Genomic DNA, 25,946 nt, shown 5'->3' with positions numbered 1-25,946 from the left:
CAGCCATGCCATCTGTGCAGATAAGACGTGACCTGCGGCTAGATGGTCATGCTGAATGAGCTCATCTGTTTTCAGGCAATCATCGGACACGGGTGGTGAGTGCCAAGGCACTGAGGGCAGAACACACACATTTAGTACACGTATAGTATATTATCACTGAAAACTATAGGCTGTCACAAGCACCTCCCCAACCTCCTGCCCCTCTGAGTGTCAGTGACGATGGGATAGGAAATCGATAATATAGACTAGGGCAGGGGTATTCAACTCTTACACTACGAGGTCCGGAGCCTGCTGGTTTTCTGTTCTACCTGATCATTAATTGCACTCACCTGTTGTCCCAGGTCTAAATCAGTCCCTGATTAGAGGGGAAGAATGAAAAAACGCGGTGGAACTGGCTTTGAGGTCTAGAGTTGAGTTTGAGGGGACTAGAGGAACAACCAAAAGACAGCAGGATGTGGGGTTTGAAGCCCAGAGACACTGAAATCAAGCCCAGCTATCCCTTCTCACACATTATTTAAACAGTTGTAATTATAGGGATGGATTTTTGTGCAGTATTAAAAACATTGTGACTTTTTATTGTGATGCACTAAGGATGTGCCCTCTAATTTTCCTCATCTGTGCATTGTTTTATGAAAGGCAACTTTATAGTGTTTATGGTTCAAGTACCACTGTTTTAGGCAAATATAGATTAGTACCTACGTTGCCGTGGAAAAGTATTTGACCACTTTCTCATTTTCTCTACTTTTGCATATTTTATGATACTGAATGTTATCAGATCTTCAACCGAAACCTAATATTAAATAAAGGGAACCTACTTTTTCACAGCAATGTACATGCAGAACTAATTGCACTATTTGTAGTACCTATAAAGACACAGCCTAGTTGAGAGAAGTTGTGAGCATCTGGAAGAATGTGAAAGTACACAGCGAATGTTTCAATACCCAGGTATGATGTTATGTTCTCTTTGTGTTTACTAAGTATAGGGTATAGGTCTACCATTTGAAATACTTTGTGACTTTGTTGTATGTCAATGTGTGCTTTTGTGTGTACTGTACATCGATAGAGAGATGGAGTGTGCAACTGAGAGATGTGTTTAGTGTGTAGCAAAACAGATGTTTTTTTAAAGAGCTGAGTGGGCCAGACGGTGGGTAGGGTAGGCTAGGATACGGCTTGGGTCTGGCACTGAGGAAACCAGCTACCAGTAAGCCTAATCAAGGGGAAGGAGAATCACCTGAGGGCCAGAGAGACATCAAAAAGCCCCTTCTCTACCTCTAACCCTCCCTCTCTTTCTCTCTCTATAGATCACTCTAGCTCTCTTTCTCTCCCCTCTCTCTTTCTTCCTCTAACCCTGTCCTCCATTTTTTCCTTCTCTCTAAAGCAGGTTTTCCAAAAACTTGGTCCGAAACGTGCACCCAGGACTGCTCTCCAATGACATCTGGGACTGGTTTTGCGTGCTCTCCTCCTTTCTCTCAGGGATGGACCTGATGATGGGGTTATGGTAAGGCAGTGAAACCAGGTGGCGCGGCCCGGCAGCCCCACCTGGAGCTTGCCCGGCAGCCCCACCTGGAGCTTTTCCTGTATGTCACAGTAGAACATCCTCCTTTTACCACGACCAGTTCAGACAGATTCGCTGTAAAAGCCTATGTACGTTCCCTAAGGGAAAATAACAGAAAAAATACAGAGATCACAGAGTATTTTTAATAGGGTCAGAATCATGCCTTGTGGTGTGTTTCTGTGGTTAATTTTCTTGTTTATAGTGATTACAGACCGACTACTGCTTATGCCTTACGGGGATGTATGTAACGAATGTGTCTTGTTGAAATGATCACTATGGTAAATTATTGTACATTCTAGCTTCATGTATTTAGTAACGCACGTGGGTACACACACACACACACACACACACACACACACACACACACACACACACACACACACACACACACACACACACACACACACACACACACACACACACACACACACACACACACACACACATTGAACTACTGTTTGTACATTTGGAGACTGTCACAGAATCATACTTCACACTTCACAGAGACAGTCTCTTCTACTGAGGAGAAAAAGAAGGCTGTCAGAAGCCCTCCCGCCCCCCTCAAACCTCCCAATCCTCCCAAATCCTGCCTAACCTCCCAAATCCACCCAAACCTCCCAATCCTCCCAAATCCTCCCAAACCTCCCAAATCCACCCAAATCTCCCAAACCTCCCAATCCCCCCAAACCTCCCAAATCCTCCCAAACCTCCCAAACCCAAATTCTCCCAAACCTCCCAATCCCCCCAAACCTCCCAAACCTCCCAAATCTTCCCAAACCTCTCAAACCTCCCAAATCCTCCCAAACCTCTCAAACCTCCCAAATGCTCCCAAACCTCTCAAACCTCCCAAACCTCCCAAACCTCTCAAACCTCCCAGTCCTCCCAACCCTCTCAAACCTCTCAAACCTCCCAAACCTCCCTTCTCTGTTTCAGGAGTTATTTCTCCTGCATAACTGTGACTGCTGTCTGGGAATGGGCCAGAAACGTGTCACTATTTATAATAATAATGCCCCCCCCCCCCCCACACACATTCTTCCCTCCCCCAGGTACATGTAAATATTAGTTTGACGTAGCCCCAGTACATTTAACATTTTTAAATCCGACTAACTTAGCAGACGCCCTTACAGTAGTAGGTGCACTCATTTTCATATTTTTCTCCTTCATACTGGTCCCCCATGGGAATCATACCCACAACCCTGGCGTTGCAAGCGCAACGCCCTACCAACTGAGCTATACGGGACTATAAAGACACACACACCACCACCTCCCACCCACAGAACGGCGAGCACAGTTCCACGCCACTCCACCACCAATGTAGCCAGGAAGCCGCTCTAACAGGGGGCGTCGCTTCTGTGCCAAAGCCAGATGCCGCTCAGCGTTGAACACAGGAGGCGTCCCGATCTGATCATCGCCCGCCCGACTCGCCACCTCACCTCGCTCTCTTTTCTGCCGTTCCCTCTTTTCCCTCGCTCGCTCGCTCTCTATCAATCTGTTTTTCCTCTGTCTGTCTGTCTGTCTGTCTGTCTGTCTGTCTGTCTGTCTGTCTCTCTCTCTATATCTATCTATCGCATTTTTACATTTGTATACAAGCGTTTATAAATATTTATAAACACTGTTTGCGTAATGATCATATAATGATTCAGATTTAGCCACTGTGTAATTAAATATTCTGCATAAACATGAATCTGGCTTTACTGCTCCAAAGGAACAAACCAATCACTCTTAGTCATGCAAATCCCGGGAGAGAGTCAGAAACATGAGCAGAAGTAACAGCAGTAACTGTAAGACAGAACCCACTGTGGTACGTAACTATTTAGGCACAACAGCACAAATCAGAGGTGACTAAACTCATGTAAACTGTGTCACCACAGTTACTTCTCTCTAATTGGACAGTGGCCACTGCTGAGATGAGATGTGCCAAAATGAGAGAAAAAAAGGCACATCATTTCCTGACTGAAATACAATGCCAGTTTGTTTTACTTCAGTTGGAAATTAAGTCAAGACTTGTAGGTCAGTTGACAAATTACCCGAGTTCTCAGAAGTAGATGTAGATGTTAGGCGTTCTTTAGATGTTACTTTTCGTAATTATCTTATTTGAGTTTCACATGAGGGTTACATTGTACTAAATGTAGATAGAATCAGTATGATGATGCTGTAATTTAATAATAAATCATCATTTAATTATGAATGTTAGAGAAGAACACGTCATCCCGTAATATGATTTAGAGGTTATATATTGTGGTATGACAGCCCTGTCCGTTCCCTTAGGGAGTTAAATGACAACCAGTGAATCTATCCATTGACACAGTCAGTGAGAGTCAGTGGTTTGGCTGTGAGTCACCATTCATTCAGTCTCTCCTCCCAACCCCAGTCCCTGGCTCTGTGGCATGGGAATCCCTGTGCTGCTAGAAGGATGCCTGGTAATTAGAGGCTATATGGACTCACAGGCTACATCTCAATAGTCGTAACGTCACATCCTCTTGTCTCCTTTGCAGTTCATAACATAACCAGGCAGGTGAAAGTTCATTTCTATTATTCAGGCTCCCCCCACATTGTTTTCACTTATTTCAGTCAATCTCAGACCAGCAATGATGAAGGAGAGGAGACAAGAGGAAGAAGCCACTTTAGATTCTTGAGATCTAAAGTGGCCATGGCGCTGTTACAGGAAGGGCAAAGTCATCTGGGAACTTTTTTTCAATGGTGTCTACGTACGTAGCACATTCATAATCCCTACATAATGCATTCATTTCGTAAATGCTTATGTAAACATCGGCGACTGGTTTGACCCAGCAGCCCAGGCACAGAGCACAGGACCTATACAGCCCGGTATTCTGACATAACTGGTCCTTTCATTAGTAGCAGGCTGCATTGAGCCTACCGTTTAAAGTGTAATATTTGGACACACCTACTCATTCAAGAGTTTTTCTTTATTTGTACTATTTTCTACATTGTAGAATAATAGTGAAGACATCAAAACTATAAAATAACACATATGGAATCATGTAGTAACCAAAAAAGTGTTAAACAAATCATAATATATTTTATTTGGCTCTCATGAGGACCACCGCAGGAAAGGAAAACCCAGAGTAACCCAGGTGTTACGAATCCCGCCGAAGATGGTGCCTCTTCCCGTTCGGGCGGCACTCGGCGGTCGTCGTCTCCGGCCTATTAGCTGCCACCAATCCCCTTTTCTTTTTTCCTTTAGGTTTGTCTGATTGGTTACACCTGTTTTGTGTTTAGGGTTAGGGGGTTATTTAAACCCAGTTGGCCCGCCGTCTTTTGTGCGGGCTTGTTATTCTGTTGGTTGATGGTGATTTTTTCTATGTAGTGGATTCAGTCTTCTTTTGATGTTGGACTGTATTTTTTGACGCGCCCTGTGTTGTGTGGCGTAGCCTTCTCAGAGAGTATTTCTGGGTGAAATAAATATTTCCACTTGCAAAGGAACTACCCTGTTTTCTGCACTTGACTCCTTCAATTCACCATTGAAATTGTGACACCAGGATAAGTTCATTAACTGCACCCCCAGATTGCAGCCCCAATTTTTTTTCTCTCACAGAGTTCAAGTAACAGACACATCTCAACATCTCAACATCAACTGTTCAGAGGAGACTGCGTGAATCAGGCCTTCATGGTCGAATGGCTGCAAAGAAACCACTACTAAAGGACACCAATAAGAAGAAGAGACTTGACAAGCAATGGACATTAGACCGGTGGAAATCTGTCCCTTGATCTGATGAGTCCAGATTAGAGATTTTGCATGAACCGCCGTGTCTTTGTGAGATGCAGAGTAGGTGAACGGGTAATCACCGCATGTGTGGTTCCCACCGTGAAGCATGGAGGAGGAGGTGTGATGGTATGGGGTTGCTTTGCTGGTGACACTGTCTGTGATTTATTTAGAATTCAAGGCACACTTAACCAGCATGGCTATCACAGCAATACGCCATCCCATCTGGTTTGCACTTAGTCCCACTATCATTTGTTTTTCAACATGACAATGACCCAACACACCTCCAGGCTGTGTAAGGGCTGTTTGACCAAGAAGGAGAGTGATGGAGTGCATCAGATGACCTGGCCTTAAACAATCACCCGACCTCAACCCAATTGCGATGGTTTGGGATGAGTTGGACCGCAGCCAACAAGTGCTCAGCATATGTGAAGCTGGTTGAGAGAATGCCAAGAGTGTGCAAAGATGTCATCAAGGCAAAAGGTGGCTACTATGAAGAATATAAAATGTATGTTGATTTTTTTAACCCCTTTTTTGGGTTACTACATGATTCCATATGTGTTATTTCATAGCTTTGATGTCTTCACTCTCATTCTACAACGTAGAAAATAGTAAAATAAAGAACAACCCTTGAATGAGTAGGTGTGTCCAAACTTTTGACTGGTACAGTATAAAATAGATCATTGTGTGGTGAGTCAACAGGGAGATATGCGTACAGACACACTAACTGCACAGTAACTACACTCACAAACACACGTGGATCCGTGCTTCCATCGTGCACAGCACACAGGCTTGGAAACATAGGCCTACATGCAAGCAGTCTTTTTCTATCTCTGTCCATACAGTCTTCCTTAATGTGATTAAGGAAATTTTCTTGTGGATGAGAGAGAAAGACAGAGAGACAGAGAGAGTGTTTGTGTGGGTGTGTAAATGGCCCATTTTCTTGTTTTGTGTTTGCTTGTCTCCTACTGATCCAGTTGTTCCACAGTGAGAGGAGAGGCAGGCAGAAGTGTCCACATACGTCTACAGTCCTTAATGCTTTTAGAACAGCCCCCATAGTGCCACACTGTCATCACTAGCAAACATTGTTATTCAGCAGTTAAAGGGATTGTGAGATGCTTGGCTTGGCTGTGTCGCTAGGTAGAAAGCCATGCTTTCAGTTCATATCAAAGTAAACATTTCAAATTGAGTGGCATGTTTTATAATCTGAGTTAGATATTGAAACTACTTTCCTTCCCTATATCCTCATGCAATAGACCTTAGACCTCATGCAGACCTCTAGCCCTCCCATGTTTATGACAATTTTTTTATCTCTGAAAATAAAACATCACAGATTTATACTGCACTTTACCACAAGGTGAAGCTCTTCATTTTCAGAGAGCCAAGCAATCGTATATACCAAGACATATGTCTAGATGAAGGAGATTTGAAGAAATTGATTATGATGACTATGGGATGTTAATGATAGTGATGATACCATATACTCATGAACCTTAACTGCGCTTTCATACCAACTGAGTTTTAACTCTCTCTCTCTCTCTCTCTCTCTCTCTCTCTCTCTCTCTCTCTCTCTCTCTCTCTCTCTCTCTCTCTCTCTCTCTCTCTCTCTCTCTCTCTCTCTCTCTCTCTCTCTCTCTCTCTCTCTCTTTCTTTCACACACACTCTCTCTCTCTTTCTTTCTCACACACTCTCTCTCTCTCTTTCTTTCTCACACTCTCTCTCTCTCTCTCTCTCTCTCTCTCTCTCTCTCTCTCTCTCTCTCTCTCTCTCTCTCTCTCTCTCTCTCTCTCTCTCTCTCTCTCTCTCTCTCTCTCTCTCTCTCTCTCTCTCCCTCCAGAAGGCGACTCATGGAAGATATATACATCATGAAGAAACTGCGAACAACCCAAAATGTTCATTCACTTTCTTTTAAGGGATGTGGTTTGTGTTCTCACTCCTCTATGCAGTTTACTCAATCAGGTCCAGGAAGACGAATCATGTGTCATCACCCCTCAACATGAGTCCAGTGGAATAAACAACGAATCCCAGACAGACATTCTCTCAGGGGCCTGTAATGCAGCATCAGACATGAAGGAAAGAGCAGGGTGCACAGTGAAAGTAGTGGGACCATATGTGATGTGAGTCACTGATGAAGTCACTGATGAATGGCGTCTGTTACCAATGACCGGATCGGAAATAGAAATAGCCAGGTTCTGGACCTCGGCAAACCTTACTGGGCCCCAGCCAGGGGCGAAGGAGAAGGGGACATGACCAATGGGCCTCACCCTTGACCGCAAACATACGGATGAGGAATCCAGACAATGGTATGAGCAATGTTGAGATGTCCCTTATAATGGCCCAAATGATCATTCAGGCGGATCTTCTTTGGTTAGTCAGACATTAATATCAATCACAAAGACAATCATATTTTAGTGGGCGGTGAGACTGCTGGAGGGTAAGGTGTGTGTGTGTGTGTATCCCTGGATCCTCTGGGTAATAGCGGGATGCTGCGGAGGGGTCTGCTGGCCTGGGTGTCCCGTGTGGGCGTGCTATTGGTCCTAGTGTGCTGCTCTCTGTCCCTCCTCTACGTCATGACCTGCAGCCCCCACTCCGAGGACAACCTGGTGAGCCACGCCCTGCCACACCCAGGGCTGGGGGTAGGGGCAGCAGGGGGCACAGGGGCGGCTCAGAGCGGATCCCCGGGGCGGGAGGACTACCAGGCCATGCTAGCGGAGCGTGAGGAGCAGCACAAGCTACACATGGCGAGTCTGAAGAAGCAGATCGCCCAGTTAAAAGAAGCACTGCAGGAGCGTAGTGAGCAACTCAAAGGAGTTCAAGAGACAATGGAGCGGGCGGCAGGGAGAGGCCAGGGCGGACAGTCCCCAGGAGGAGGTGCCCTCGGGGAGGGGGGCCAGGGGCCTGGGGCTGACAGGAGCCACACAGACCTCCAGGAGTTCCTTCGCAGTCAGCTGGGCCGGGCGGAGGTCCACCAGGGTACTAGAATACCCAATGAGTACGCCGTGGTGCCCTTTGAGAGCTTCACCCTGCAGAGGGTGTACCAGCTGGAGATGGGCCTGACAAGGCACCCTGAGGAGAAGCCCGTGAGGAAGGACCGGAGGGATGAGCTGAGTGAAGCGCTGGAGACAGCCCTGCGGAGCCTCAACACACCCCGAGACGGAGCAGACAAGGGCCACACCACCAAGGTCTACTCACCATCAGACTTCATAGAAGGTGAGTCACTAAGCTCCATACCAGAGCCATATGTATACAGCCATAATGATATACATACTGTGTATGTATAATTGGGGAGGACGGGCTCGTGGTAATGGCTGGAGCAGAATAAGTGGAATGGTATCAAATTGGTGCCATTCCATTTGCTCCGTTCCAGCCATTATTATGAGCCATCCTCCTCTCAGTAGCCTCCTGTGTATGGCATATATACAAGGTTCTGCTCCACACTATTCTACGACAGCTTACAATAGCTACATTGTGGAGTGGCTGTTGAACTATTGGAATACTGACACGGTTGTAATAAAAATGATATGAAAATGATCATAACAATGAATTCACCAAATTGAACTCCAGCCGGAAACAAATAAATAATCAGCACATCCTCATTTCCAACGGAGAAAATCTAACGATTGTTTCTATATTTTCTCTGGTAAACTACATCCGTAACGAACATGTTCGTGTGTTCCTTCTTGTTTTTTTCGTTGTTGTTGTTTTGCTTTGCTGTGCGATAGCCATAATAGAGGTGCTGAAGAGCCACAGCCAGGATATCCAGCTCGTCCTGCATGATTTGGAGTAGGAAATGAGTAGAGCTGCTTTCCATTCAGTGTGTAGCATCTCTACAAGCTCAGAGAGGGTGTACGCTTCCTCTGAAAGGTCAACATCTTTACTGGAGCCATGTCGGACTAATTCCTACGTGTACCTGGGAGAGGGAAAGTGTGTGTGTGTGTGTGTGTGTGCCTGCCTTTGCGTGTGGTGTCTATCTGTGTCTGTCTGTGTGTGTCGACATACCAACAATATACTGAAAACCCATAATTGTTTATGTACCTCTATCTCTCCCTTGAAATACTTGTTCAGGTATCGGCTCTTAAACATACTCATAAGGAATTAAGAGTTTCTTTCCAAAAGGCGATATAGAATAATAGTGAAGACATCAAAACGGTGAAATAACACATATGGATCATTGTAGTAACCAAAAAAGTGTGAAACAAATCAAAATGTATTTTAGATTCTTCAAAGTAGCCACCCTTTGCCATGATGACAGCTTTGCACACTCTTGGCATTCTCTCAACCAGCTTCATGAGTTATTCACCTGGAATTAATTTCAATTAACAAGTGTGCCTAGTTAAAAGTGAATTTGTGGAATTTCTTTCCTTCTTAATCCGTTTGAGCCAATCAGTTGTGTTGTGACAGGGTGGTATACAGAAGATAGCCCTATTTGGTAAAAGACCAAGTCCATATTATGGCAAAAAAAAGCTCAAATAAGCAAGAACTTTGAAAGTTTCTTCAAGTGCAGTCGCAAAAACCATCAAGCGCAATGAGGAAACTGGCTCTCATGAGGACCGCCACAGGAAAGGAAGAACCAGAGTTACATCTGCTGAAGAGTTCATTAGAGTTAACTGCATGTCAGAAATTGCAGCCCAAATAAATGCTTCACAGAGTTCAAATAACAGACACAAAATGTGTGGGCTCTCCTTCTCCGTGGCCAACGTGAGTAAAACATTTAAACGTGTTAACCCTCGCAAGGCTGCCGGGCCAGACGGCAACCCTAGCCGCGTCCTCAGAGCATGCGCAGACCAGCTGGCTGGTGTGTTTACGGACATATTCAATCAATCCCTATCCCAGTCTGTTCTCCCCACATGCTTCAAGATGGCCACCATTGTTCCTGTTCCCAAGAAAGCTAAGGTAACTGAACTAAATGACCGTTGCACTCACTTCTGTCATCATGAAGTGCTTTGAGAGACTTGTCAAGGATCATATGACCTCCACCCTACCTGATACCCTAGACCCACTCCAATTTCCTTACCGCCCCAATATGTCCACTGACGATGCAATCACACTACACACTGCCCTATCCCATCTGGAAAAGAGGAATACCTATGTAAGAATGCTGTTCATTGACTACTGCTCAGCATTTAACACCATAGTACCCTCCAAACTCGTCATCAAGCTCGAGACCCCGGGTCTCGACCCCGCCCTGTGCAACTGGGTCCTGGACTTTCTGACGGGCCACCCCCAGGTGGTGAAGGTAGGAAACAACATCTCCCCGCTGATTCTCAACACTGGGGCCCCACAAGGGTGCGTTCTCAGCCCTCTCCTGTACTCCCTGTTCACCATGTCTGTGAGGCAATGCACGCCTCCAACTCAATCATCAAGTTTGCAGACGACACTACAGTGGTAGGCTTGATTACCAACAACGATGAGACGGCCTACAGGAAGGAGGTGAGGGCCCTCGGAGTGTGGTGTCAGGAAAATAACCTGTTTAAGTTTTAAGTTCCTCGGCGTACACATCACGGACAAACTGAAATGGTCCACCCACACAGACAGTGTGGTGGAGAAGGCGCAACAGCGCCTCTTCAACCTCAGGAGGCTGAAGAAATTTGGCTTGTCACCTAAAACATTCACAAACTTTTACAGATGCACAATCGAGAGCATCCTGTCGGGCTGTATCACCGCCTGGTACGGCAACTGCACTGCCCTCAAAGGCAAGGCTCTCCAGAGGGTAGTGTGGTCTGCACAACGCATCACAGGGGGCAAACTACCTGCCCTCCAGAACACCTACAGCACCCGATGTAATAGGAAGGCCAAAAAGATCATCAAGGACAACAACCACCCGAGCCACTGCCTGTTCACCCCGCTATCATCTAGAAGGCGAGGTCAGTACAGGTGCATCAAAGCAGGGACCGAGAGACTGAAAAACAGCTTCTATCTCAAAGGCCAGCAGACTGTTAAACAGCCATCACTAACATAAAGTGGCTGTCAACATACAGACTCAAATCTGGCCACTTTAATAAATGGACTTAATAAAGGTATCACTAGTCACTTTAAATAACGGCACTTTAATAATGTTTACATATCCTACATTACTCATCTCATATGTACAGTTGAAGTCGGAAGTTTACATACACTTAGGTTGGAGTCATTAAAACTCGTTTTTCAACCACTCCACAAATTTCTTGTTAACAAACTATACTTTTGGCAAATCTACTTTGTGCATGACACAAGTAATTTTTCCAACAATTGATTACAGACAGATTATTTCACTTATAATTCACTGTATCACAATTCCAGTGGGTCAGCAGTTTACATACACTATGTTGACTGTGCCTTTAAACAGCTTGGAAAATTCCAGAAAATGATGTCATGGCTTTAGAAGCTTCTGATAGGCTAATCGACATCATGTGAGTCAATTGGAGATGTACCTGTGGATGTATTTCAAGGCCTACCTTCAAACTCAGAGCCTCTTTGCTTAACATCATGGAAAAATCTAAAGAAATCAGCAAAGACCTCAGAAAAACAAGTCTGGTTCATCCTTGGGAGCAATTTCCAAACGCCTGAAGGTACCACGTTCATCTGTACAAACAATAGTACGCAAGTATAAACACCATGGGACCACGCAGCCGTCATACCACTCAGGAAGGAGATGGGTTCAGTCTCCTAGAGATTAATGTACTTTGGTGCGGAAAGTGCAAATCAATCCAAGAACAACAGCTAAGGACCTTGTGAAGATGCTGGAGGAAACGGGTACAAAAGTATCTATATCCACAGTAAAACGAGTCCTATATTGACATAACCTGAACGGCCGCTCAGCAAGGAAGAAGCCACTGCTCCAAAGCCGCCATAAAAAACTGCACATCAGGACAAAGATCGTACTTTTTGGAGAAATGTCCTCTGGTCTGATGAAACAAAAATGTAACTGTTTGGCCATAATGACCATCGTTATGTTTGGAGGAAAAATGGGGATGCTTGCAAGCCGAAGAACACCATCCCAACCGTGAAGCACAGGGGTGGCAGCATAATGTTGTGGGGTGCTTTGCTGCAGGAGGGACTGGTGCACTTCACAAAATAGATGGCATCATGAGGGAGGAAAATTATGTGGATATATTGAAGCAACATCTCAGACATCAGTCAGGAAGTTAAAGATTGTTTGCAAATGGGGCTTCCAAATGGACAATGACCCCAAGCATACTTCCAAAGTTGTGGCAAAATGGCTTAAGGACAACAAAGTCAAGGTATTGGAGTGGCCATCACAAAGCCCTGACCTCAATCCCATAGAAAATTTGTGGGCAGAACTGAAAAAGCGTGTGCAAGCAAGGAGGCCTACAAAACTGACTCAGTTACACCAGCTCTGTCAGGAGGAATGGGCCAAAATTCACCCAACTTATTGTGGGAATCTTGTGGAAGGCTACCCAAAACGTTTGACCCAAGATAAACAATTTAAAGGCAATGCTACCAAATTCTAATTGAGTCTATGTAAACGTCTGACCCACTGTGAATGTGATGAAAGAAATAAAAACTGAAATAAATCACTCTACTTTTTTAATGACATTTCACATTCTTAAAATAAAGTGGTGATCCTAACTGACCTAAGACAGGGAATTTTTACTAGGATTAAATGTCAGGAATTGTGAAACACTGAGTTTAAATGTATTTGGCTAAGGTGTATGTAAACTTCCGACTTCAACTATATGTACTGTTCCATACCATCTACTGCAACTTGCCTATGCCGCACGGCCATCGCTCATCCATATATTTATATGTGCATATTCTTATTCATCCCTTTACATTTGTGTGTGTAAGGTAGTTGTTGTGAATTTGTTAGATTACTTGTTAGATATTACTGCATTGTCGGAACTAGAAGCACAAGCATTTCGCTACACTGGCATTAACATCTGCTAACCATGTGTATGTGATTTCACTATTATTCTACAATTTAGAAAAATGATACATTTGTAACATCAATATTTAAAAATAAAATGACTCAATACAGTAATATGAGATCTGTATGTAAAACATTTATATTTGACATTTCCGTCATTTAGCAGAATCTCTTATCCAGAGTGACTTACAGTTAGTGCATTCATCTTAAGCTAGGTAGGGGAGACAACCACAGATCACAGTCAAATATAGAGTATACGAACATTCTAATCCAGCTAAAAAATGGATATATAGCGTTTTGCAAAAAGAACACATTTTTTAATACACACCTAAAATCTATGAATTAAAAATCTGAGAACAGTAATATTTTACACACATGAAGGTACCCATAAGCAATCATTTCTGGTGAAAAAATACACGTGAAACATTTGGTAGATATAGCGTTTTGGAAATCAACTCTTTGAATGTGTTTTGACCCTGTAGATAGCCAATTTGTTCCTGAGTAATCCAAAGAGTACTCTGTAGTTGGGCGTGGCTGTGTAGCAAGTAGCAAACAACAACCATTGTTCAACAACAAAAATGAAAGCGGCCGTGTAGGCTAGTTAATGAACTGTCTTCATATTAGCAATGAAGGAATCTCCTTGCCCGTCCTTTTAAATGAGTTGTACCAGTGGACAAGTACCGTTTCATTCACTCAGACAACTTGAAGCTTGTTGAGATGCTGACGATTACAAAGAGAGCATTAGAGCCCTGCCAATTCTCAGTTAGCGAGCCGCGACTGAACACAAATACCGAACACTACCCATTGGCTGCACTGAATGGTGTTTTTCAGGAGCTGCCCTGGGTGGGTTTGCTCAGCTGTCGTACAGAAAGAATGAGAGTGGGGCAACGAGACAACAAGGAATAAGCGGGACAGAGTAGAAGGGGAGAGAGAGCGAAGGAAACGCGAGGGAGAGACAAACTAGAACAAATTAGAACGCAAAAGAGAGGGTTTGGGTGGAAATAGAGTGGTACAGATGTAGGATCTTAATTTGAGCCAGTTTGCTACAGCAGGAAAATAATCATGCAGCAAGAGGAAATGTGAATTATTATAGCTGCTTTTAGAGGCAGCCCAGTTCTAATCTTTTTTTTCACTAATTGGTCTTTAGACCAATCAAATCAGCTCTGAAAAAGATCTGATGTGAAAATAGATTTTTTTAAAAATGTAACTAGGCAAGTCAGTTAAGAACAAATTCTTATTTACAATGATTGCCTACTGGGGAACAGTGGGTTAACTGCCTTGTTCAGGGGCAGAACGACAGCTCACCCTGTCCCCAGATTTAAGAGAAGATGGCTCTTATCACAGGAAGTTAGTCTTACCACTATCGGACTGGGGATCACAAGCTATTCCGCTCGGCTTTTGCAGCTTCCTGTGTTTCTATCGGTGTAGTTTGAGCGGGAGAGTACAGTAGCCTGCAGTATGAGGATTTTGGTACTGCACTAGATTCTACTGCATTGTTGCTTGACTTAAAAAATCCTGTTTATTCTTGAAGTAATCGAAAGTAGAACGTTTTGAAATGGGAATAAAGTACAAGCATTTTCTGTAGAGAATTCAAATAATTATTTCGGACAGAATTTTGCTTTCGTGATGACAAACCTCACACACTTGCTGTATTTTTGTTCAGTCCAGTCATGTCATCTTTGGAACAAGAGGTTTTGACTGACAATGCACAGCTGTGAAGGGGGGACTGAGTAAACTGTATTGTTGTTGAGTGATATGTCTGGGTATTAACTACTGTGAGGCGTTGTAAATCCAGTGTGAGTATGATCTCTATGCATGACCAGTCTCCTTCAGCTGTCGTAGTGGCAGATGGCCCAGGGCCCCAGCCAAGTCCACCTAGGAGCAGAGAGGAGAGGCCGGGGATCTTTACAGTGGCCTGAAATGCCCCTTCTGTCCATCTCTCTCTGGGCATAAAAATGCCCTGTCATAATGCCCTGTCTGTCTGTCTCTCTCTCGACCCCCCCCGCTCACTCTCAATTCAATTTCAATGTCAATTTAAGGGGCTTTGGTTTACATTACCAAAGCAAGTGATATAGATACTAAACAATAGTGAAATAAAAAAATGTGACATTACAATCAATAAAGACATTTCAAATGTGATATTATGTCTATATACTGATGGGTTCTGACTTCTAAACTTGAAATATTGAAGGGAGGGAGAGCGGGGAATGCAGAACGTGTTATTGTTAGACATCAGGTATCCTATGGAAAGGAGAAGGGCCACAGTCTGGTACAAGTCAACAGGACAGCCGTCAGTTGGGGGAGGAGTGAGGAATTTGGGCCGAGGTCAGGTCAGATGAAGTGAGAAAGAACATGCATCACTAACGTCCTGTCTAGCAACCGAGATGTATTGGCTGTCCAGATGTGTAAGGAGGAGACTCAGCATAGGAGGCAGGTTTAAAAACGAGCTTTTCATAGTTGCCCTTCACTTTTTACCATGTTATTTAGAACCTAACAGTACGGTGTTGTGATGATGTGCAAATAGTTAAAGTACAAATGGGAAAATAAATACACAAATATAGGTCGTATTTACGATAGTGTTTGTTCTTCACTGGTTGCCCTTTTCTTGTGGCAACAGGTCACAAATCTTGCTACCACGCTGTGGTATTTCACCCAATAGATATGGGGGTTTATGAAAATTGGATTTGTTTTCGAATTCTTTGTGGGTCTGTGTAATCTGAGGAAAATATGTGTCTCTAATATGGTCATACATTTGGCATGAGGTTAAGAAGTGCTGCTCAGTTTCCACCTCATTTTGTGGGCAGTGTGCACGTAGCCTGTCTTCTCCTGAGAGCCAGGTCTGCCTTCGGCGGCTGTACATAGTCAAAGATTTCCTTCATTTTGGGTCAATCACAGTGGTCAGGTACTCTCTCTCTCTGTGTCTGTCTGTCTGTCTGTCTGTCTGTCTGTCTGTCTGTCTGTCTGTCTGTCTGTCTGTCTGTCTGTCTGTCTGTCTGTCTGTCTGTTTGTCTGTCTGTCTGTCTGTCTGTCTGTCTGTCTGTCTGTCTGTCTGTCTGTCTGTCTGTCTGTCTGTCTGTCTGTCTGTCTGCCTGCCTGCCTGCCTGCCTGCCTGCCTGCCTGCCTGCCTGCCTGCCTGCCTGCCTGCCTGCCTGTCTGTTTGTCTGTCTGTCTGTCTGTCCCTTTCTCATTCCGTGGGCCTGAATTGCCCTGTTTGTCTCTCTCTCTCCCTGGGCTTGAAATGCCCTTTCTCTCTCCCTGGGCCTGAAATACCCTGTCTGTCACTCTCTCCCAAGGTCTGAAATGCCCTGTCTGTTGCTCTCTCTCTCACTTAAATGCCCTGTCTGTCCCTCTCTCCTTGTCCTGTATCTCTCTCTCTCCCTGAAATGCCCTGTCTGTCTATCCCTGTCTCTCTGGGTCTGTCTTAAATACCCTGTCTGTCTCTCTCTCCCATGGCCACACAGCCAAGGACTATCCTTCTCTTTTCGAAAAACTTTCAGTTTCAGGCAGCAAAGTGGAGAAAATATTCACCAGTTGACAAACCCAGACAGATTATCCACGATGCACTACTGGATAGCAATCAACATTATAACAACAAATAATCAAATAAACTGAACTGCAGTTCAGCTGTGTGTGTGCGTGTGTGCATGCATGCGTGCGTGCGTGCGTGCGTGCGTGTGTGTGTCTGGATTTGACAGCCCTGGTGTGTGCATGTGTATGGGTAAACTCACTCTTCTCCCTTCCCCAGGTATCGCTCGGACGGAGAAGGACAAAGGCACTCTGTATGAGCTCACCTTCAAAGGGGACCAGAGCCGTGAGTTCAGGAAGCTGGTTCTGTTCCGTCCCTTTGGACCGCTGATGAAGGTGAAGAACGAGAGAGTGGATACGGCTAACGTCCCCATCAACATCATAGTGCCCCTCTCCCAGAGGGCCGACAAGTTCAGACACTTCATGCACAACTTCAGGTGAGAGCCACTCAGTTATTCATGCGTGTTATTGGCCCTTTCGCCCCTCTCCTCTTCCTTGTAACTCTTTCCCCGGGTTGTTGTGGTAAATCAGAATGTGTTTCCGGGCAACCTACCTAAAAATAAAATAAAGGTAAAATTAGGGTTAATAAAGAAATTTTAAAAAGCATGTTCACTTGTATTAACTATGATAATGTTAGGCAATAACCGGGTTAAAGGGAACGAGAAACAGAATATACAGTAGTTATCCATGTTTGACATTCCTGGTTTGTCACAGCAGTAAGGATTCAGAATATACAGTGGGGCAAAAAAGTATTTAGTCAGCCACCAATTGTGCAAGTTCTCCCACTTAAAAAGATGAGAGGCCTGTAATTTTCATCATAGGTACACTTCAACTATGACAGACAAAATGAGAAGAAAAAAAATCCAGAAAATCACATTGTAGGATTTTTTATGAATTTATTTGCAAATTATGGTGGAAAATAAGTATTTGGTCACCTACAAACAAGCAAGATTTCTGGCTCTCACAGACCTGTAACTTCTTCTTCAAGAGGCTCCTCTGTCCTCCACTCGTTACCTGTATTAATGGCACCTGTTTGAACTTGTTATCAGTATAAAAGACACCTGTCCACAACCTCAAACAGTCACACTCCAAACTCCACTATGGCCAAGACCAACGAGCTGTCAAAGGACACCAGAAACAAAATTGTAGACCTGCACCAGGCTGGGAAGACTGAATCTGCAATAGGTAAGCAGCTTGGTTTGAAGAAATCAACTGTGGGAGCAATTATTAGGAAATGGAAGACATACAAGACCACTGATAATCTCCCTTGATCTGGGGCTCCACGCAAGATCTCACCCCGTGGGGTCAAAATGATCACAAGAACGGTGAGCAAAAATCCCAGAACCACACGGGGGGACCTAGTGAATGACCTGCAGAGAGCTGGGACCAAAGTAACAAAGCCTACCATCAGTAACACACTACACCGCCAGGGACTCAAATCCTGCAGTGCCAGAAGTGTCCCCCTGCTTAAGCCAGTACATGTCCAGGCCCGTCTGAAGTTTGCTAGAGAGCATTTGGATGATCCAGAAGAAGATTGGGAGAATGTCATATGGTCAGATGAAACCAAAAAAGAACTTTTTGGTAAAAACTCAACTCGTCGTGTTTGGAGGACAAAGAATGCTGAGTTGCATCCAAAGAACACCATACCTACTGTGAAGCATGGGGGTGGAAACATCATGCTTTGGGGCTATTTTTCTGCAAAGGGACCAGGACGACTGATCCGTGTAAAGGAAAGAATGAATGGGGCCATGTATCGTGAGATTTTGAGTGAAAACCTCCTTCCATCAGTAAGGGCATTGAAGATGAAACGTGGCTGGGTCTTTCAGCATGACAATGATCCCAAACACACCGCCCGGGCAACGAAGGAGTGGCTTCGTAAGAAGCATTTCACGGTCCTGGAGTGGCCTAGCCAGTCTCCAGATCTCAACCCCATAGAAAATCTTTGGAGGGAGTTGAAAGTCCGTGTTGCCCAGCAACAGCCCCAAAACATCACTGCTCTAGAGGAGATCTGCATGGAGGAATGGGCCAAAATACCAGCAACAGTGTGTGAAAACCTTGTGAAGACTTACAGAAAACGTTTGACCTCTGTCATTGCCAACAAAGGGTATATAACAAAGTATTGAGATAAACTTTTGTTATTGACCAAATACTTATTTTCCACCATCATTTGCAAATAAATTCATTAAAAATCCTACAATGTGATTTTCTGGATTTTTTTTCTTCTCATTTTGTCTGTCATAGTTGAAGTGTACATATGATGAAAATTACAGGCCTCTCTCATCTTTTTAAGTGGGAGAACTTGCACAATTGGTGACTGACTAAATTCTTTTTTGCCCCACTGTAGGAGGTAAAGGTTCTGTTTGTACTCTGATAGCCACGGCATGTCTGTCTGTTAGAGACTCTTTCATTCCTGTAATTTGTTACACTCCTGCACAGCTGCTTATCAAGGCTTTGAGGGGGGGGGTTTTCCTGGCAAATCCTGCTTGGTAGCCGTCTTAAACCCGGCACATTAAACTGCCCCCTGGACTCAGAGGAAACCTGTGATATAGTGGTGCTGTTCATGCTGTACAAAGGTTCCCTGAGTCGCTGAGCAAACGCTTTGGTCTCATCCATATTTAAGGGAGGAGGTGTGTGTGTGTGCGTGTGTGTGTGTGCGCATTCACGTGGAGAGAAGAGGAATGTGAGGTCGAACTGACAGTCTTTCAGAAGCCATGTGACTCATTTACTGAGCACAGCATATACATTTGGCGTGTCTCCATCAGAATGTCTGCTGCTAGAGTTCTAGAATGTCACACTAGTGCTGGAGATCGATCGCTCTAGGCTTCTGTCTGGTGCCAGGTCCTCATTGTGGGACTCCTATATAAACGTAACATACTGTATGTAGCCTGTGCATATACCGTATGCACCAGTGGAGGCTGGTGGGAGGAGCTAAAGGAGGACGGGCTCATTGTAATGGCTGGAATGGAACCCATGGAACGGAGTCATACATGTGGTTTCCATAAGTACAATGTGTTTGGTACCCTTCCATTAATTCCATTCCAGCCATTACAATGAGCCCGTCCTCCTTTAGCTCCTCCCACCAGCCTCAACTGGTATGCACCTACCCTTGAGGGTACTCTCTGATCTTGCTGTAACCCCATTTTGAACTGACCTCTTCTATCGTTACAATATGTGTTTTCCTTCAAATACTTTTGAACTTTTTGTCTCAGCCTACCTAGCGAAAGTCTGCTGAAAGCAAAACAAATGATTTCAACCTAGGCTACCTTTCCCCTTGGCCCTCTCTGTACTGGGATTGTGTATAATAAGTCCCTTGCTCTGTTTGATTCATTGTTTCTTCATGTGTTTGTGTGTGTTGTTGCAGAGAGGTGTGTGTGCGGCAGGATGGCCGTGTTCACCTCACAGTGGTGTATTTTGGGAAGGACCAGATGAATGAAGTCCGGAGCACTTTGGAGAACACGTCTAGGTGGGTGGAAACACACAACAACACACCCACACATGCTCACACATGCACAGATGAGCAAACATGACTGTATGCTTAATTTTTTTAATTATTTTATATTCATAAAATTGCTCGGAGAAATGATCTAAAAATGATAGGGGTCAGAATTATTGACACCCCTGTTTTCAATACTCCAGCACCCTCCCCTTCCGAGGATAACGCCACTGAGCCTTTTCTAAAATGTTTTATGAGATTGGAGAACACATTGGGAGGGATCTTAAACCATTCCTCCATACAGGATCTTTCCAGATCTTTGATATCCTTTGTCTGCTCTTATGAACTACCCTCTTCAATTCAACCCACAGGTTTTTAATGGGGTTCAAATCCGGAGACTGAGATGGACATTACAAAATGTTGATTTTGTGGCCAATGAACCATTTATTTGTGGATTTTGATGTGTGCTTGGAGTTATTGTCTTGCTGGAAGATCCACTTGTGGCCAAGTGTCAGCCTCCTGGAAAAGGCAACCGGGTTTTGGCTAAAATATAGTGGTTCTTGGTAAGGGGACAGTGCTAGAGTATTGAAAACAGGGGTGTCAATCATTCTGACACCTATCTTTTTCAGATGTTTTGTGTTAAACAAAATGTCTTTCTCTGAGCAATTATATTAATTTTAAATAATGTACTTAAAAAAATATGTGAGCATACAATATAGCTCAGTATTTGTAATATTTATTTTATACTGTCTTTTTTGCTCATTTCTATCAAGGGTGCCTATAATTATGGACCCCACTGTACAACCCCCCCCCCCCCCCCCACACACACACACACACACACTCTCTGTCTCTCTTTATAGCAACTCAGAAACCTCAGCACCGTCTGATGAATAATGTAGGAGTGTGGCCACCCGGAGGCACTCAGTGACCTCTGCCAGTGTCGGATATTACAAGCCTGGGATCAGGGCTGACAGCGGTCGCAGTGAAATTAGTGTATTGCCCGCAGATACAATTACAGGTCCAGGGTCAATTTGAGATCGTCTTGTGGGTGAAATGAGTTCACATGGTACTCTGGTACTGTGCTGATTATCTGGTAGGTTGCCATGGAGACGCTGTGCTCACCCCTGGCCGGATGGTTTGCAGGGGTAGAAAGAGAAAGAAGGAGAGAAAGAGGGAAGGAGAGAGAAAGAGTTGCACACCTCATGCTAGGCTTTGAGCTGGTTTCAGATGTCACACGACAGCTTTCTCTCTCTCTCTCTCTCTCTCTCTCTCTCTCTCTCTCGCTTTCTCGCTTTCTCGCTCTCAATGACAATGAGGCCGACAGTATTGTCTAGAAAGAGAAATCTGATGAGAGCCAAGGTCTTTCGCTCAAAGATATCTCATTGTCAACAGCTCTCATGTCTCTGCGAATGGCCTGTGATGGAGTGAATAGTTAAAGGGAGAAAGGCAAGACGGTGTCCTTGTACATTCTCTCTGAGACAGTGACCTCCGCTGCTAATGTGTTGTCTCACTGTGCAAGGGAAAGAGCTGTGTTAGTCCTTGGAGGATTTGTTTCGCTTTGCTCCCAGCAAATACCATAGACACAGCCTGTGAGTAACAAGACATGTGTTGATACCTGTTATCTACACAGTCTCACTCAACTAGTTCACAGACAACTGAGCACTACAGTCCCTCGTTCTTGCTAGGCTTTGTGTATCACAATTACTCTGATAACCAATATCTTAACAGCCATAACAGTCCCACGATTGAGCTCACATCAGACCTGGGTTCAACTAGTAATTGTGTACTTTCAAATGATTTAGCTGTGTTTTGTGAGCTTTCCCTGGCACTCCAGGCAGACTCAATCAAACTCTTTAGAGTAACACTATTTGACACTGGGTCTGCTACAGTTCAGGATGGAGCTCACATGATACCAAAACATATCTACTGTGTCAATCATGGTCTGTCCTCTTGCCACCTTATAAACAGCTCTCTTGTTGTCAATCGCCATGGTTACGTAACACTTCATCTGACTCTGGATCAGACACTTTAATCAAGCGCTGATCTCCTAGAGTGAAAGATAACAACATCCAAACTCCAATCTCTCCCTGTTCCTTTTTCCCCCCTGTTGAATTGGTCTGAATGGTTATTGATTTGTGTGACGGTACAATTATTCCATGGGCGACGATCTGAATCCTGCCTGCCCTTATTTTAGCTTTGCCGATGTCAATGTCTGTTTCCAACAGCAGGCACCGCATGGATCATTTGCTGCTGCTGCTGCTGCTTCTGCCCTGTCTAAATCAAAGTCATCCTTCCCTAGCCAAGGACTATTTGTGTTCATAATCACAGGGGCAAGCGCTGTATCCAAGTCAGTTAAATCACATCATCAAAGTGGAGAGACAGAGCAGGTTGAAATACAGTTACATTCCTTTTGCTCTATGTTAGTGAGCTGCACCGGGACCACGAGACATGATTATCATGTCGAACACGCTTCGACCACTAACTGTCCGTCACTCCAGTATTGAGATGGACAGAGACACACCGAGCTGTTTGAAGAGTGGCGGAAATCGATAGACATGAATAAATGAGTGTCCATGAGGGAGCGAGGAGAGAAGAGGAGAGGAGAGGAGAGGAGAGAGCGGAAGAGGAGAGCGTTTTGAGCCCAGGGTGATAGCTGGATGCCTGTGAACCACAGGTGTCCTCAGAACATAAACACCAGCCCACCAGCTAGCAGCGTACAGTAAATGCTAATGCACCATTCCAACATCTCCACAAAGGGATCAGCTCCTCAGGGAGACAGACAAAGCACTGCATCCTTTCAACAAAAAAACTTCATCACAGGGTAGTGTAGGATTTCATATGGATGACACAATATTTTGGCTTCTCAGGAAACTGGAAGCCGGAGTGTGTTCTTTCAGTGTTTCCATCCAATGTTGATGTTGATCCACATAAAGTAAATTTAAATCTGCCTCTCATTATGCTCTGTTTTCTCACACACACACACACTTAAAAACCACTTCAACCCTGCTTAATGGGGCCTTGCCTGAGGCCTGCGTCTACACACGTCTACATTTTTAATGACCAGTACTGATGATGTTTCTTCAAAACATTTGACTGAATCCTAACTCTCCAGGGTCCTCCAAAACACTAGAGGCCCCGGGTGTCAGACAAATGGGCGGTGAGTGCTCTCACTCAGACACACACACACACGCACACACAGGAAGTGAGACTCCTCAGGGTGTTAACAGTAGACAGAGAGGGGTCTTGAACTCCTCGTTGAAGATTTCCCCTCCCTGGAGGCAGAAGACAGGACAGGGCAGACAGACAGACAGGAGCTCCTTCCTGTGCTTGTTTGACATGGCAGTACTGAGGATGGCTGGAAAATTGATAGAAGGATGTAGGGAGAGGGGGAGAGAGAGAGGTGGGGGGGCTTTCCCAGACCAGCACTAGACAGACATACCAAACCAGGATCACAAAAGGAAATATCCAGAGTGTGTTTTGGCCTGAGGCTTGGGGCTGCTTGAAACACAGTGGAAACACTCCAACAAGCAACCTGAATCCTAAACTAATCCCACTCCTACCCACAACTAATGTGATTTGAATTAAATCATGTTTGCCTGCTTTTAATTACTCTGGCCCACATACATATTTAATGCTTTTTAAAAAATATATAATTTGTTGTTTAAAAGGTATTTATCAAATGCGGGAACAAACTCCCACGGGGCTTGGCAAACAATGTCTTAATGTCCTAAGAATTTCTGGCGACTTAAAAGATTTTGTGCACCTTGAATAAACAACAGCTGGCTGGGAATTCTAGTGGCAACATTTACAAGCATACATTCTGCACTAGTATGAGTTTTAGTATGTGAGTATGGTAGGCATGCATGTGTGCATTTTTGCGTTTGTGGGTGTATCTGTGGGTGTCTGTGTTTCTGTCTGTTTATATTTGTCTGCCAGTCTGTCTGTCCCTATGTCTGCGCACACCAGCCAAAACGTGGGTGTATCTGTTCTGGCCACACCAGCCAAAACGTGGGTGTTTTTGTTCTGGCAACACACCCACGTATTGGCTGGTATCTGTTTTAGCCACACCAGCCAAAACGTGGGTGTATCTGTTTTAGCCACACCAGCCAACCTGTGTGTGTCTACGCAGGATTAAGCTCATGTACACTGGTCCTAAATCTGTTTTCTTTCTGACAGCAGATATAAGTCGGTCTCCATACAGATTAATCTGAAATCAAATACACAGTTGATCTATTCCAGAGCCAGAGTCCCCAGGAAGGAGAGAAGGAGCCCTTACCTCTGGTTCAGTTTGGCTAGATGCTGATAGAGAGATGATAAGAGACGGGGAGAAGGACTCCGTACTGGGAATAGCCTACAGGCTATAGTGTCAGACTGAACTACAGATGCCGTATCTTGATTTGACCCAGTTTCTCACAGCAGGAAAATAATCCAGCAGCTACAGGAAATGTGAATTATTATGTGGATTATAATGAATGTAAAAAATAAAATAAAAATTGTAGGGGTTGATACATTTTTCATTAGGGCAAATTCATTATGACAAATTGTCGGACTCAAGTAAGACTAGCTGTCGCCATTGGCGTCGGCAAATGGGTATCCCAATAAATCAAATCAAATCCAGTCTCGTATTTTTAAACCTTCAATACACTACAAGTTTGCATTTCCATTATGATCAAATTAAGATACGGCATCTGTACTACAACTGTCACGTTGCCTCCCGCCGTATAACTACCTTGGAGTAACGTCTAAGCCTGCAGTGCAAAGCTAGAGATCAGGCCGCAACCATTGTCATCTTATAGCCACCATTCAGAACTATCACACAGTGCTATAGCGGACTATGAACCCCATAATAAAGGCACATGAATCAAGTATCAATATTATATTTTAATAATAACTCGATAATTAAAAAAAAAACGGATTATGTTCCTCATGTTCTTTGATCTGCTGGTGGGCTACAGTTGAATCTATGGGTTATCTCTGGAAATAGTATCCGTTTATCTTCTGCTACCAGACCTGTGAATAAAATACACCACAGTACATCATCATTTATGTCACAGATTAGTAATTATGTTCTCTTTTTAACTGGAGAGTTGAATTTATGATCCATTTTGGGCATGAATATGTGATCATGTGAGAGCGTTCATTAATAATGTATTAACAATTTTATAGTGTTCACATCTCAAACAATTAATTGCAACGTTTTCTTGCTATTTCCCCCCAGTGCAAGGCCCAAGGTTAGGAATGGATGTATAATTTATCCTGATGGATCCTGCTGTGTGTGTGTGCGTGCGTGCGTGCGTGCGTGCGTGCGTGCGTGCGTGTCTTTGAACTCCCATAGCGTCTTTGCAGTCCCCTTCTCTCTCTCTCTCTGTCTGTCTCTGTACGGTAGCAGGCTTGTTTTTGAGTTGAGCCCACAACGTGCCACTCTATCCACAAGGGCATAATCCCACACTAATAAAGGAACATCAATCAGTGGTTGTTTACCGTGGGTGGATGATAATAATGCCTAAAGGAGGCTGAGATGTCACAAAACACATTTGTCACGTTGACAGAGTAAGTAGCATATTAACTATGTAGGGCATACTGTAGGTGCCATTTGGGACTCAGCCATCATGTAGCCACTTTACAGACCTGATCTTATTAGTTCTGCTGTTGTCAAAGGGGAAATTAGGTTCGCTACAGTATACGAGGGTAGTGTGTGTGTGTATGTGTTGTAGTTAATGGTACAGTACGAAGACAGAGCTGTGTATATTGTACGCGGTGTCTGTATTCGGACTCAGCTGGGCACTCTGCTCTCATAAGACCCATTAGACACTGATGAATTAAGCCTGTCCCACTCCCTCTA

At 44.3% G+C, this 25,946-nt stretch overlaps 1 protein-coding gene across 4 annotated transcripts in view; it reads left to right on the top strand.

The window, feature by feature from the left end:
* Nucleotides 1-25,946, top strand: part of LOC139543651 (chondroitin sulfate N-acetylgalactosaminyltransferase 1-like) — a 37,398-nt gene that overhangs the window by 5,805 nt on the left and 5,647 nt on the right. Inside the window, exons 2-5 of one of the 4 annotated variants that reach the window (XM_071349943.1) lie at nt 1,382-1,498; nt 7,117-8,489; nt 16,892-17,108; nt 20,033-20,134. In XM_071349943.1, the coding sequence (XP_071206044.1) occupies nt 7,763-8,489; nt 16,892-17,108; nt 20,033-20,134 (1,046 nt within the window). In that variant the 5' untranslated portion in view covers nt 1,382-1,498; nt 7,117-7,762. Of the gene's footprint in view, nt 1-1,378; nt 1,499-7,116; nt 8,490-16,891; nt 17,109-20,032; nt 20,135-25,946 lie in introns of all 4 variants that reach the window. The other 3 variants (XM_071349944.1, XM_071349942.1, XM_071349945.1) reach the window with 3 other exon arrangements.

Source organism: Salvelinus alpinus, chromosome 18, assembly GCF_045679555.1.
Source record: "Salvelinus alpinus chromosome 18, SLU_Salpinus.1, whole genome shotgun sequence".
In the NCBI taxonomy this organism is placed as follows: Eukaryota; Metazoa; Chordata; class Actinopteri; order Salmoniformes; family Salmonidae; genus Salvelinus; species Salvelinus alpinus.
The sequence above is the reverse complement of the archived record's forward strand: the minus strand, read 5'-3'. Positions and strand labels throughout refer to the sequence as shown.